Source organism: Ruditapes philippinarum, unplaced genomic scaffold (genome assembly GCF_026571515.1).
Source record: "Ruditapes philippinarum isolate M1 unplaced genomic scaffold, ASM2657151v2 ctg693_1_1_1_1, whole genome shotgun sequence".
Lineage (NCBI taxonomy): Eukaryota > Metazoa > Mollusca > Bivalvia > Venerida > Veneridae > Ruditapes > Ruditapes philippinarum.
Window position 1 is genome coordinate 569,598 of NW_026865227.1, and position 13,520 is coordinate 583,117.

Consider the following 13,520-nt stretch of genomic DNA (forward strand, 5'->3'; position numbering starts at 1 on the left):
TGGATGATTCATAACCAACGTTTAATGTTTAAGTAAATAGTTTTTGTCGATGCAAACTTTAGTTATTTGAGCTATAAATAGACTTTATTAATGAAATCTTAAAACTTAGATATTTTGTATGTAGTAACATTTTGTCTTCTACAAGAGGTTATACAAATATAAGCCCAAGATCAAAATTGGCCCCTTCTTGGATTTTTTACATAGACTTATGTGAATTATATGTGAATTATATATTATGAATTGATTGTGACTTAAACTTGATTAGTTTTTGTGTCATATATCGAAACATGTTCATAGCCCCAATTTTTTTTAATGGCTTGCACTTTCAACTTCTGGTTTTAGAGGCAGACAGATTACTTGTTAGGCCATTTTCTCTTCTTAACAAATATTATTATGAGCCGCGCCATGACAAAACCAACACAGTGCGTTTGCGACCAGCATGGATCCAGACCAGCCTGAGCATCCGCGCAGTCTGATCAGGATCCATGCTGTTCGCTATCAGTTTCTTTACTTGTAATAGCATGGATCCTGATCAGACTGCGTGGATGCGCAGGCTGGTCTGGATCCATGCTGGTCGCAAACGCTCTATGTTGGTTTTGTCGTGACACGGCTCAATAAATATTTGAAGTGTGAATTAAGACCATTCTATGATTTCAGACAGCACAATTGCTTGTCAGTTAAAGAGACTAAATGATCTGTCAGAGAATGATTATGAGGCCTATACTAAATACAGATCAGAACTAAGGGACTCTTTATGTGATAAAAGACACCTCAAGAATGTGCCTGATTGGTTGTTTGAAGACGAATTAAGAAATGGAAAGGAAACTATGGAGCTAAATGGTGAAGAACAAAATGGCATGGGTAAAGTATCTATAATATTGTAAATTTTATTATTTCATAAACTAGTTTAAATACAAGTGTTTAGGTATGCTTTCATGTATGAATGTGATCAAATAAGGGTGATTCCTTTCAGCAGGTTAAGTTGCAATTAAGATTTTTAATAAGAGATTTATGTATATGAATTTTTTTGATTAAAGACTAAAAATAGCATTGCATTCTTTGGGTCGACAGAACAAAGGTCTGAAATTGTTAGAGAAACATAAAAAAGTACGGAAAACATTAATGTGACTTGTAAGCTCAGCTGAGGGTGTGGATGCTTGCAGGATTAAGGAAGGTTGGGGGATCTACTTTTTTACAGGCCTGTGCCTGAAATAATACATGGTGGGACAGCATAACTTAGTTTTCCTCCATCAGGGAAGCTTGAATGTTGCTATGGAATCATTAAAATCCTGCCAAAAAAGTGTTGTTATGGTTTGTTACATACTATTCATTCACCATATTGAATGATATATGCAAACATGTTTATACTAATGAAGGGCCATGATAAGCTCAATACAGAAAACTGTGGATACATAATTAGTTTCCAGTAATTTCATGAAAGACCAATTCAATCATGGAAAGAGATAGATCCATCCCCTTTCTAAACAAACAACAAAGAAAACCAATAACAAAAAGCAAGCCAAAACACATTTAAGATGCACAATTTCTCAATTAGTAAATTAATTTTTTAGTTGACTGGAATGTTGCTTAGCAATACCACAAAAATCATGTTTGAAATGCATAAATAATTACTCTTTAACACATACCTGTGCTGTTTTTGCAACTCTGTGAAATGGTATAGCATGGTCATGCATATATTTTGATGGACTTCATTAGCATTTTACAAACATAATGTTAAGACTTGGTTAATGTTAGCATTACATTACAAGCACTTTAATGAAAAAACGATTCATTTTTACTGTAAACAGTTTTGATTTTAGAAAAATAGAATATTTAGAGGCAGGCATGATATAGTTTTTCTACTCTTTCAATAAATTCAGTATTGAATGTACTCTCATTTAGTATCCCCTATATATGTTTTGTGTTTAAATATTTATTATCCCCCGCCGATGGAATCAGGAGGGGGATATAGTTTTGGTGTTGTCCATCCGTCCGTCCCGCCGATGGAATCGGGAGGGGGATATAGTTTTGGCGTTGTCCGTCAGTGCATCCGTCCGTCCGAATTTCGTTTCCGGAGTAGTTCTCTGCAACTACTGGCTGGAATTCAACGAAACTTTATGGGAATCATCAATATCAAGAGGAGATGCGCATATCGTTGGCTTGTTCCGGTCCGACCCTTTAACTCAGAGTTATGGCCCTTGATTAGTTATGTAGTATGCATATAGAGTAAAAATCATTTCCGGAGTAGTTCTCTGCAACTACTGGCTGGAATTCAACGAAACTTTATGGGAATCATCAATACCAAGAGGAGATGTGCATATCCTGGGCTTGTTCCGGTCCGACACTTTAACTGAGAATTATGGCCCTTGATTAGTTATGTAGTATGTATATAGAGTAAAAATCATTTCCGGAGTAGTTCTCTGCAACTACTGGCTGGAATTCAACGAAACTTTACAGGAATCATCAATACCAAGAGGAGATGCGCATATCGTCGGCTTGTTCCAGTCAGACACTTTAACTCAGAGTTATGGCTGTTGATTAGTTATGCAGTATGCATATGGAGTAAAAATCGTTTCCGCGCTACTTCTCTGCAATTATACTGGCTGGTATTCAACGAAACTTTATGGGAACCTTCAATAATAAGAGGAGATGCGCATATCGTCGGCTTGTTCCGGTCAGACACTTTATATCAGAGTTATGGCCATCAATGGGAATCATCAATATCAAGAGGAGATGTGCATATCCTGGGCTTGTTCTGGTCAGACCCTTTAACTCAGAGTTATGGCCCTTGATTAGTTATGTTGTATGCATATAGAGTAAAAATCGTTTCTGCGCTACTTCTCTGCAACTACTGGCTGGAATTCAACGAAACTTTATGGGAACCTTCAATATTAAGAGGAGATGCGCATATCGTCGGCTTGTTTTGGTCAGACACTTTAACTCAGAGTTATGGCTGTTGATAAGTTATGCAGTATGCATGTGGAGTAAAAATCGTTTCTGCGCTACTTCTCTGCAACTACTGGCTGGAATTCAACGAAACTTTATGGGAACCTTCAATAATAAGAGGAGATGCGCATATCGTCAGCTTGTTCCCGTCAGACACTTTATATCAGAGTTATGGCCCTTGATTAGTTATGCAGTATCCATATAGAAAGATATTTGTTTCCTCGCTACTTCTCTGCTTCTACTGGCTGGAATTCAATGAAACTTTATGGGATACTAAGAGGAGATGTGCATATAGTAGCCTTGTTCCCGGTCAGATACATATAACTCAGATTTATGGCCCTTGATTAGTTATGTAGTATGCATACATCTCATTGGCATTTCCAGATTTTACTATTTAACACAAAATTATGGCTCTGTTATTGCCCTAAATATTTATCAAGTTCAAAGAATATTACTGTTTATGCCATGATTAATATATAAATAAAGCCTTATGTCTTCAGTTGTTGTGTTAATAATAACCAGTACTCGGCAGGGGATATAAATTCAACGAATTTGCTTGTTAATTATGTATATGTATGTTTAAAATATACTATTAATGTAGAGATAGATTTAAAACTTGATCAGTGCATCAGTCAAATTAAGATAAGGGTGTCCCTAGCTAACTGTTAAGGTCTCAAGTTAATCTCAAACAACATGTCATTCACCTCTGCAGGTTGGATCCCCACTAGGGACTTTAGATTTGTTCATGTTAGGAAGCTACCTAGCTAGTTTACGAAATGTTTGTGGTTCTATTTAGGTGCTTGTTAATGCATGAAGTAACACTTGAGGTCTTTCTTCACAAGTAAAAACTGTAAAGTTGCCATATGACCTTATAGTGTGGATTTGACAGAAAAAACCCAACCGAAAAAAAAAGAATAAAAGTGTGTCTCATTTAATTGTATTTAGATTGATATTTTTAAGTAAATATGCCTTTGATATATTAACACATTTTGTATAGCGGTGAATGTGATAGTTCTTTTGACGATTCCTAAACAGTTATATGTGCATGTTTTTTTCAATTTACAAAAAAAAGCATTAATAGTATAAATAGGTTAATGCATTTTTTGTTTTTAGAATTCCAAGATGTGTTTGGAGATATGGAAATGCCTTGCCTTATGCCTCCAGAAATAAATATAAGCAATGAAGATTTAGCAAAGTTTCAACAGATGATATCAAATGCGTCAAATATTCCCTTGCCTTCAGATGATGATTCAATTGCAGGACGTACAGTAGACTAAAAAACGCAAAAGGTAAGAAATTTAAACCCCAGGAAAAAAAAAATTGTCAGGGGAAAAACAATTTTTTTGTCGTATTTCAACAAAAAGGGCCCGCCCCGCAGTTCTGAAATTTGGGGACCGATTCTTTGGGCACTCCCAATAGTGAAAAACTAGGGAAAACTACAACTGAAAAAATCTGATACCCCCCTCTAACAATCAGGCCCCAAAGGTTTTTGAAAAGGGGTTTGATAAAATTTGGGTTTGATATAGGGGAAACCAAAGAAAAAAAAAAAAATTTTGTGAATTTAAAAAACCCTGTTTGGTTTAAAAAAAAACAATTAAATTTCAGACAATAGAAAAGGGGCAATTTTCACCTAAATGGGAATGCCCAAATTTTTACCAAAAAGGGAAACAAAATCGCTAAATAAGGTGCAAGAAAAGCGCTACGAAATACAGGATTGATATTTCACAAAAGTGAGAATTCCGGAGAATTGGATGATGAAATGGAAATGGACACAAATGGTGACTTTGATTCTGGTGACTCTGATTCTAGTGACTCTAATAGTGATGCTAGCAATTCTACAACTGAAAAGTCTGATACACCTTCTAAGTTATCACCAAAAGGTTCTAAACGGTCAGGTTTAAAAAAAACCAAAGAGAAAAGAAAATTGTGTAAAGTAAATCAATCATTTGCTAAATCAAGTCCATCAAAAGCACATGATAGAGATGTCAGTTCCCAACCAAAAAGTACTGCAGTTGCCCCTAGGAAGCAAATTCCTTCTAAGGCTGCCAGAAAAAGCGCACCAAAAGCAGGATATGTCTTTAATGAAAGTGAGAGTTCAGAATTATCTGATGATGATATTGAAATTGACATGTCTTTAATTTTCATAACTGAAGGGGGGTGACTCTAATTTAAAAATACGGAATCTACTTAAATGAAATATCTAATACTTCCTCCTTTTAAACAATCAAACCACGGTTTTGAAAGTCAGATAAAGGGAAAATGAAGAAAAAAGAAAAATATGGGAAGTAAACAAAAAATGGGTTTTGGGAAATCCCAAAACAATTAAATCAGACAATAGAGGGTCCCAATTTCTATCACCTAAAATTTTAATTGCAATTGAACCAAGGAACAAAATTTCTACAAGGGGTGCAAGAAAAAGCGGGACGGGAAAAACAGGATTGATATTTCCCCGAAAGGAAAAACCAAAAAGAATTTGAAAGATGAAATTAAAAGGACACATATTTAGGGTCCCCCCTATTTTTTAAAACCAAAGAAAAAAGAGGGAAAAAATTTAACTTAAAAAATCCCCAAACCAAAGGAAAAACAAATTTGATTTGAAAAAATCTTAAAAAAAAAGCTCCTTCCCGAAACAGAAAGCATAAACAAAACCAGGGAAAAGGGGGGGATGCTTCTAAGAAAATTTGATGGGCAATTAGATGGTTTTGTTAAAAAATTGAAAAGGGTTTTAGGGAAAATAAAGGATTGATGGAACAAAAAACAAGACAAACATCAAAAAAATATATGGAAAATGAAGGGGTTTTATTATGAATTATACGGGGAAAAAAATGAAAATTTAAAATTCACTGGAAAAAAGTAGAATTTTATGTTTCAAAAGGGAAATTTACAGAGGAAATTTAATTTTAAGGAAACTTTTTGTTACCGTAAAACTTAAATGGTAGGCACAATTTTGAAATATTTTCATTTAGGATTTTTCATCACTTAACACAACTGATAAAAAAGAAAACAGATTTGTGAGGTTTTAAATTTAAAAAAATTTATTTAGGGTCAGCTGCTAGCCCTTATCATCCACCACAAGAAAAGGGCTTTTTTGACTGGGTACAAATTTTAGCAACAAAAAATTTGTCGAACTTCTAAAAGGGAAATTACAAGCAGGAAAAGATTTTAAGAAAAAAACGTGAAAAAAACATAGCTTATCTAAAACAAACAAGCATTTAAAAGGTAAACTTCCAAACTAAACCCCTTCTTCCCAAAGGAAACGGTTTTTGGGCAAGATCTTGAGTAAGAGCCCAAAACCACCAAAGTTCAACCCCAAAAAAGTTGCAAATTTCATTAAGGGTTTCACTGGTTTTTTGTTTCCCCTCCTAAACACAGTTAATGTGTGACCGGTTTTTTTGATAATGCCAATGTTCCAAAACACAGCTCAAATTTCCCCATTAACCCCTCTGGCCCACCCCGATTTATAGTCCAAATCCGCAAGTTTTAAATCCAACAACCCCAGGTTTTAGTCCAACTTCACCAAAACCCGTAAGATGGGCCCAGGGGACAGTATTTAAAACCCCCAGCTACCCTAAAAAAGTTTCCAAAAATCCCCCAAATTTTTAGTCCAAACCACAATTTTTAGTCCAACTTCACCAGCCCCTAATGGGTTTTCCCGGAGATGGGATTTTAAGACTTTCCCAAAATCATTCAAAAAAAGATCTTTGGAGTTTGCAAATGATCAAAACAAAACCAGATGCCCAAATTAATACTTTAATAACGCAAAAAATTTGAGACACAAAAGGGTTTTATGGAAAAGGGCTCGGGCTTCTAAAACAATAACAAAAAACTACCCCCAGAATTTTTTTTCCCCCCAAAAATTCCTCCTTTTTATCCCTTTTTCCAAAAGCGAATTTTCTAATTTAAAACCCTTCCCAAATTCAATGGCTTTTCATATATTGGTAATCAAAATAAACCAACTACACACAGTCAACCTCCTGCATATTCCTATGCTCAGAATTCTTCTTTTGTTAACACATCAGATGCTATGTCGTCTAGAAATATGAATATAAAGTGGAGATCAAGAAGTATAGATAGACAAAGAAGGTCAAGGAGTAGATCTTTAAAGGGGAGATCAAGATTTATGTCTGGACAAAGAAAGGTCAAGTGAGTAGATCTTTAGAAGCGTGAGAAATCAAAAGTTTAGATAGAATTTAAGAAGGTTTCAAGGAGCAGATCTTTAAAGAGGAGATCAAGAATTATGTCTGGACAAAGAAGGTCAAGGAGTAGATCTTTAGAGCGGAGATCAAGAAGTTTAGATAGAATAAGAAGGTCAAGGAGCAGATCTTTAAAGAGGAGATCAAGATTTATGTCTGGACAAAGAAGGTCAAGGAGTAGATCTTTAGAGCGGAGATCAAGAAGTTTAGAGCTATAATAAGAAGATCATAGGAGCAGATTCTTTAAAAGAGGAGTAAAAAAGAATAAGCTCTAGACAAAGTAAAGTCAAAGATTTAATTTTCTAATAAATCGGAGCTCAAGAGAAGTTTAGATAACAAAGATGGTCAAGGAGTAGATCTTTAAAGTGGAGATCAAGATTTATGTCTAGACAAAGTAGTCAGAGTAGATCTTTAAAAAGGAGACAAAGTTTATAAGACAAAGTAGTCAAGGGTAGATCTTTAAAAGCAGAGATCAGACCAAATTTTAGCCTTTGAGACAGAGTATGTCAAAAGAAGCAGATCCCTTTAATAAGCAGGAGGATCAAAGATTAAATGTCTAGTACAAAGTAAAGGTCAATGAGGTACGATCTTTGAAAAGCAATCAAGAAGTTTTAAGTTAGGTCAAGAAAGAAATATTTTTCAGACTATCAGGAAAGTTAGATCTCTACGGATCCACAAGGAGATTTTGGATTAAAAGATTAAGAAATAGATCAATAAGTCGATCAAGAAGTAGGTCAAGAAGTAAATCTTTCATTAGAAGATCAAGAAGTAGATCACTCAGAACATCAAGAACAAAGCTAAGAAGTAGATACATGATTCAAAAATCAAGAAGATGGTCAAGAAGTAGATCTTTCGACAGAAGATCAAGAAGTAGATCACTTAGAAGATCAAGAAGTAGGTCAAGAAGTAGATCTTTCATCAGAAGGTCAAGAAGTAGATCACTTAGACGATCAAGAAGTAGGTCAAGAAGTAGATCTTTCATTAGAAGATCAAGAAGTAGATCACTTAGAAGATCTAGAAGTAGGTCAAGAAGTAGATCTTTCATCAGAAGATCAAGAAGTAGATCACTAAGACAATCTAGAAGTAGATCTTTCATCAGAAGTTCAAGAAGTAGATCTCTTAGACGATCAAGAAGTAGGTCAAGAAGTAGATCTTTGAGTCAAAGATCAAGGAGTAAATTACAGCCACGTAATACTGTATGGCAAGGAATACTGTGTTGGAACATGATATATGGTTTGAAATACCTATATTCAGGCCTTAGAAGATGTTTTAAGGTAAATTTATGTGATAAAGAATTATTTATTGACTAGATATATTTCTTATAAGTTCTTCTTTCTTTTATCTGTGTAGATTATGGATTGTATACTTGCAATACCTGGATTCGAACCTTTCCTTATCTACATTATATAAAAAAACGGTTCTAGGTTTAAGTCTAAACAACTCGCAGGAGCTTAAACAAGTTATGTATCAACAGGACACTTCGTCCAAAATTATCATATGTTACATAGAATTCAACAATTTGTGTTAATGAGAAAATAGATACTTTGTAAAATGATGGTTAACGTCAAGAAATTTTTAAGTTACTCAATATGGAACAGAATTAGTGCATTTATTCCATCTTGCTTTATGATATTGGGACTTACCATTATGCTTGCTTCATATACTTTCTTTTGACAATGAAAACCTGCGTTTTGCTGAATTCAATCATGCCTTATTATACTGAATGCACTTTCATGTAATTGCAACCTTATGTATTCCCTACTAAACCATCAAACTCACATCTTTTAATTATGCTTATATGTTTAATTTGCATCTTTTATAAAGCATCAACGTATTATGTATTGGTGTTTAAGATAACATTCTTTTGCTTGTTCTTGATTATAACTAAATGTCAACATGGGTATAGTTTCTGTCACAGTACCTTTAATTTGCCTTATATGTCCGACATTATGTCACAATAAATTATTAATTTTGATCCAATAATGGCGAATTTGATGTGTCTTAGCATTCATATGCTTCAATATATTCACTGAATTACAATATAATGCAATATAGGATCACTGCGCATCAAAACGAAGATGCACAACGATAGCGATATTATAGTCGCATGTGACAGTACGCACTAAGCAGTGGCAGTAAGCATTAATGCGAGTTGCAATAAATTTGTGTTCGTATATATGAACATCAGGTGTCGCTTTATCGCGTACATCCCGTTATTTTCCGGGATGATCCCGTATTTTGGCACGTTGGAGTAAAAACAAAGTTTTAACTTCCCCTTTATACAGGGGCGGTCATACAGAACAGTGTTAGTTGGAGACTTGACATGTAAAGGAAAATTTACTGGAAACAAGAGAACACGATGCGGAACAGACGAAAAGTGCATGTTTTTGAATATTCCGCCAGCATGTGAAAAAAAATTGTTATAGATTTCTCTAATAACTCATCCTACAAGTGGCAACTCACCTCTTATTATAATTGTTTACATTTTCTTTTTGGGCGTTGTGATAGTCGTATGAGCAATAGTGAAATTGAATTTTAAAGATATACTATGCTCAAACTTACTATGTGGCACCAAAGGCTGACATGTGTGTGTTTTTATTTATCTCTTGCGCACGAGATACTTTGTCGTGGCCACGGGTTACAAAGTCGTGACCATAGAGAAGTTAAGTCGTGGGAACGATTTGATGAATACAATGTGGCCACGAGTTACTTAGTCGTGGCCACGAGATAATTAAGTCGTGGGAACGAGATGACAAAGTCGTGGCCACGGAGAGGAATAAGTCGTTTTGGAACAAGTTACTATGTCGTGGCCACGAGAAAGTTTACGGTGGCCACGAGAAAGTTTAAGTCGTGCGAACGAGATAAATAACCAATCAAATTACACTAATTTATATGAATTTTCCTAACAGGATGAACCCCTACTTCTCCTGTCCGTATAAGTACCATTCATACAAGTTATTGCATTGGTCAAAGATTTAGCGTTCATTGTGACCCTGATTTCTGACCAAATTGCCTAAACATTATTAGATGTCATCTACTGAATCTTTTTAGGTTATATAAACTACAGCTTATTTACTTTTCTAAATTCATTCATCGATTAGACAATGATTTTACATTGAAGTGCTGCATGTTTGTCTGACCCCGTGACCTCAAACATCCTCATAAGGATATTCTACTGTCCATGGGCCAATGTCCCTACCCAAATAAAATAAACCAGGACTAAGTCCCTCTCAAATGTTAACAGGCCGTTTGTACGTACAAAATGACCATTTCTATCATAGAATTTTTCCAAACAAAGGGCTATAACTAAGTCAAAATTAATGTATGGTTTTATGGGCCTGCATGATCCTTAAGACATGTATTCAAGTTCAAAGTGAACACTTCAGTATTTTCAAAAATTTAATGTTGCGCGTAAATCTTTAAACAGAAATTTTTCTAAGTTTAGAAAAATCATGGTGTAATCTGATTTAATTATTTTCGTCCTGCACGACACAGCTTATCTCGTTCACCACGACTTAAACATCTAGCTAACTCGGTGGCCACGACTTTTAGTAGTTGTACCCAGTACAAACTTGATTTTTATCTGTAAATAAAATTAAGATATAATTTGTATGGCTTCATTACCAAATATTGTGCTTTCAATTCCTTTACACGTAAGTGGGCAGTATGAATATTCCGGTAAACGTTTAGTTGTTATTACAAAAAAATATATGGAAAAGTTTCTTTTAAAGACAGACACAAACTTTACTTTGACCCGTAATAAGTAAAGCAGATTCCTATACATTTATGTGTAATGTGTTTTTTATTTTAAATAAAACATATTTAGGTAAAGAATTTTTTTAGTTTCAATAAATTTCTTGTTGATAAAACTATTTACTGAAACGATGTGCATAGTATATCATTAAGCCACAAAATGTATGTGAAATGTGGTGGTGTGTGCGGATGTCTGATCTATAATCAGACACACATTATAACCGGTTACCGTTGGGGCCTAGTGCGTAAAGGCGTCCGCCTTCGGATCGGCAGAGGTCGAAGGTTCGAGCCCCACGGGAATGTTTTAATTGAAGGATGAATGTTTCTCGTGGGACTCGTTTCCCGAAATGGGGGGGCCGCTTCGGTTGCAGCCGCGAGGTAGTTAAAATTGAATGGTTACCCGATTTCTTATCCGCCTGGCGCCTGGCATACTGATAGGAAATTGGGAGGTTACATGGTATGCAAGCAAAAGGTGTCTCATAAGTCAAATGGGCTGGCTCCTTTCAGTAGGGGTGACACCTATAATAAACAAGACCTTTACCTTTACCTTTACCATATGCCCCCCAACATTTGAGCCGCGTCACGGACAAAACCAACATAATGGTTTGCGACCAAACATGGATCCAGACCCAGCCTGCGCGTCCGCACAGTCTGAATCAGGATCCATGCTGTTCGCTTTCCAACCCTTTTTAACCCAAGTAGAGAAACTGGGTAGCGAACAGTCTGGGATCCTGATCAGACTGTGGGACCGCGCAGGCCTGGTCTGAATCCATGCTGGTCGCCAAACCCATTATGGGTTGGTTTTTGTCGTGACGCGGCTCATTTGTAATTGACTATGCACATGCTACAAAAATAAACAATTCCTTTCTTTCCTTATTATACATGTATATTTTTAAATGCGTTACATACCTATTCGCCACTACTAGTGACTCTGAGACATTTAAATTAAGTTAAAAGGCCAATAATTTTTGCTTTTTTTAATGTCCCAAGTCATTAGATAAGACCTTCGCAGTACCTAGGCAGGTGCTAGACAACTGGATGACAGCAATCAATTGTTTTGGTAAGGGAGTTACACTTTAAGAAGACTATTGCAATGAAACTGACAGTATATATTCCACGTATTATTTGGCGGTAGGTGCAGCCCTTAAGCCAGGGGCCTGAAACCGCCCACTGGACTGTACGTGTTAACTGCCCTAATATTTTGCATCACACTTTTTTTACGCCCGCATATTTTTTGTGTGCGCCTCCTTTACGGGAGTTAAGTGGCGACATATATAGGGATTCAACTTCTCCGTCGTTCTGTCTGTCCGTCTGTCCGTCTGTCTGTCTGTCTGTCTGTCCTGTCCGTCTGTTCCGTTCCGTCCGTCACAAAACTTGTCCGGACTACTCAATCATAAACCCTTACTGGTTTGCAATTTCATTCCAAACTTTACAGGAATGATCCAGTACCAAGTCTAGTTGTGCATATTGTCAGGATTTTCCGGTTCAATGTATTTTTGTCAGAGTTATGGCCTTTAATAATTTTTAATTTTAAAGTTTGTCCGGACTACTTCTCTTATACCCACTAATGCAATTTCAATGAAACTTTACAGGATTGATCTGGTAGCTCCAAGTTCCTTGCGCATATTGCACGGGTTTTCCGGTTGAATGATTTTTTTGGCTGAGTTATGGCCCTTTGATAAAAAGGTTTCTTTTTCTGTGTGTTGCCAGATACACAAAAAGCTTTGTCCGGACTACTCCTCATAAAACTACTGGTTGCAATTTCATCCAAACTTTACAGGAATTTGTCAGTACCAAGTCTAGTTGTGCATATTGTTCAGCAATTTTCCGGTTCAATGATTTTTGTTTGAGTTATGGGCCCTTTTTAATAATTTTTATTTTTAAAAGTTTGTCACACTACTTCTCTTATACCACTTATGCAATTTCAATGAAACTTTACAGGATTGATCTGTAGTTCAAGTCCTTGCGCATATTGCACGGGTTTTTCCGGTTGAATGATTTTTGGCTGAGTTATGGCCCTTTGATAAAAAAGGTGTTTTTTTCTGTGTGTTGCCAGATACCGCAATAAGCTTGTCCGGACTACTCCTCATAAAACTACTGGTGCAATTTTATCCAAACTTTACAGGGATGATCAGTAACAAAGTTGTTAGTCTAGTTGTGCACTGTCCGTCTGTCTGTCCATCTGTCACAAAATTTGTCCCAACATGAAAATTGGCCATCATGAAGCGCGACACATGTGATTACTGATCGCTCTTGTTTCTTTTAGACTGTATACATATATAAAATTATATTGCATAATCCTTTACTACTTGTATTTATATTCTTTCAACTGCAATGTATGTATTAAACGCTTAGTACGTATTTATATATACATGTACGCAGTATCTATACGGAAAATTTTCCGATGATAGGCGAATCGTGGGAAAAAATTCCGTTGACATCGATAACAGAGTTTCTCGCCCTTAACAGTACATAGTTTTTAATTGTTTATCATAATGTAGATGATCAAAACATTATCCCATAAAGCCTCAGACACTGAGCTTTTATTAAGCATAAACACTGCATAATGGATATAAGCGAAAGCTAATAGTAATCACGCCATGCGAGCTATAAGTCATATTTTTAAAA

The 13,520-nt window shown here is 35.7% G+C and overlaps 1 protein-coding gene across 1 annotated transcript in view; it reads left to right on the forward strand.

Moving 5' to 3' along the window:
* LOC132728276 (protein mono-ADP-ribosyltransferase PARP4-like) overlaps positions 1 to 13,520 on the forward strand; it is a 57,641-nt gene that overhangs the window by 38,704 nt on the left and 5,417 nt on the right. Inside the window, exons 29-33 of the mRNA XM_060713892.1 lie at positions 658 to 861; positions 4,060 to 4,209; positions 4,659 to 5,076; positions 7,153 to 7,350; positions 7,783 to 8,413. Coding sequence (XP_060569875.1) covers positions 658 to 861; positions 4,060 to 4,209; positions 4,659 to 5,076; positions 7,153 to 7,350; positions 7,783 to 8,413 — 1,601 coding nt within the window. The remainder of the gene's footprint in view (positions 1 to 657; positions 862 to 4,059; positions 4,210 to 4,658; positions 5,077 to 7,152; positions 7,351 to 7,782; positions 8,414 to 13,520) is intronic.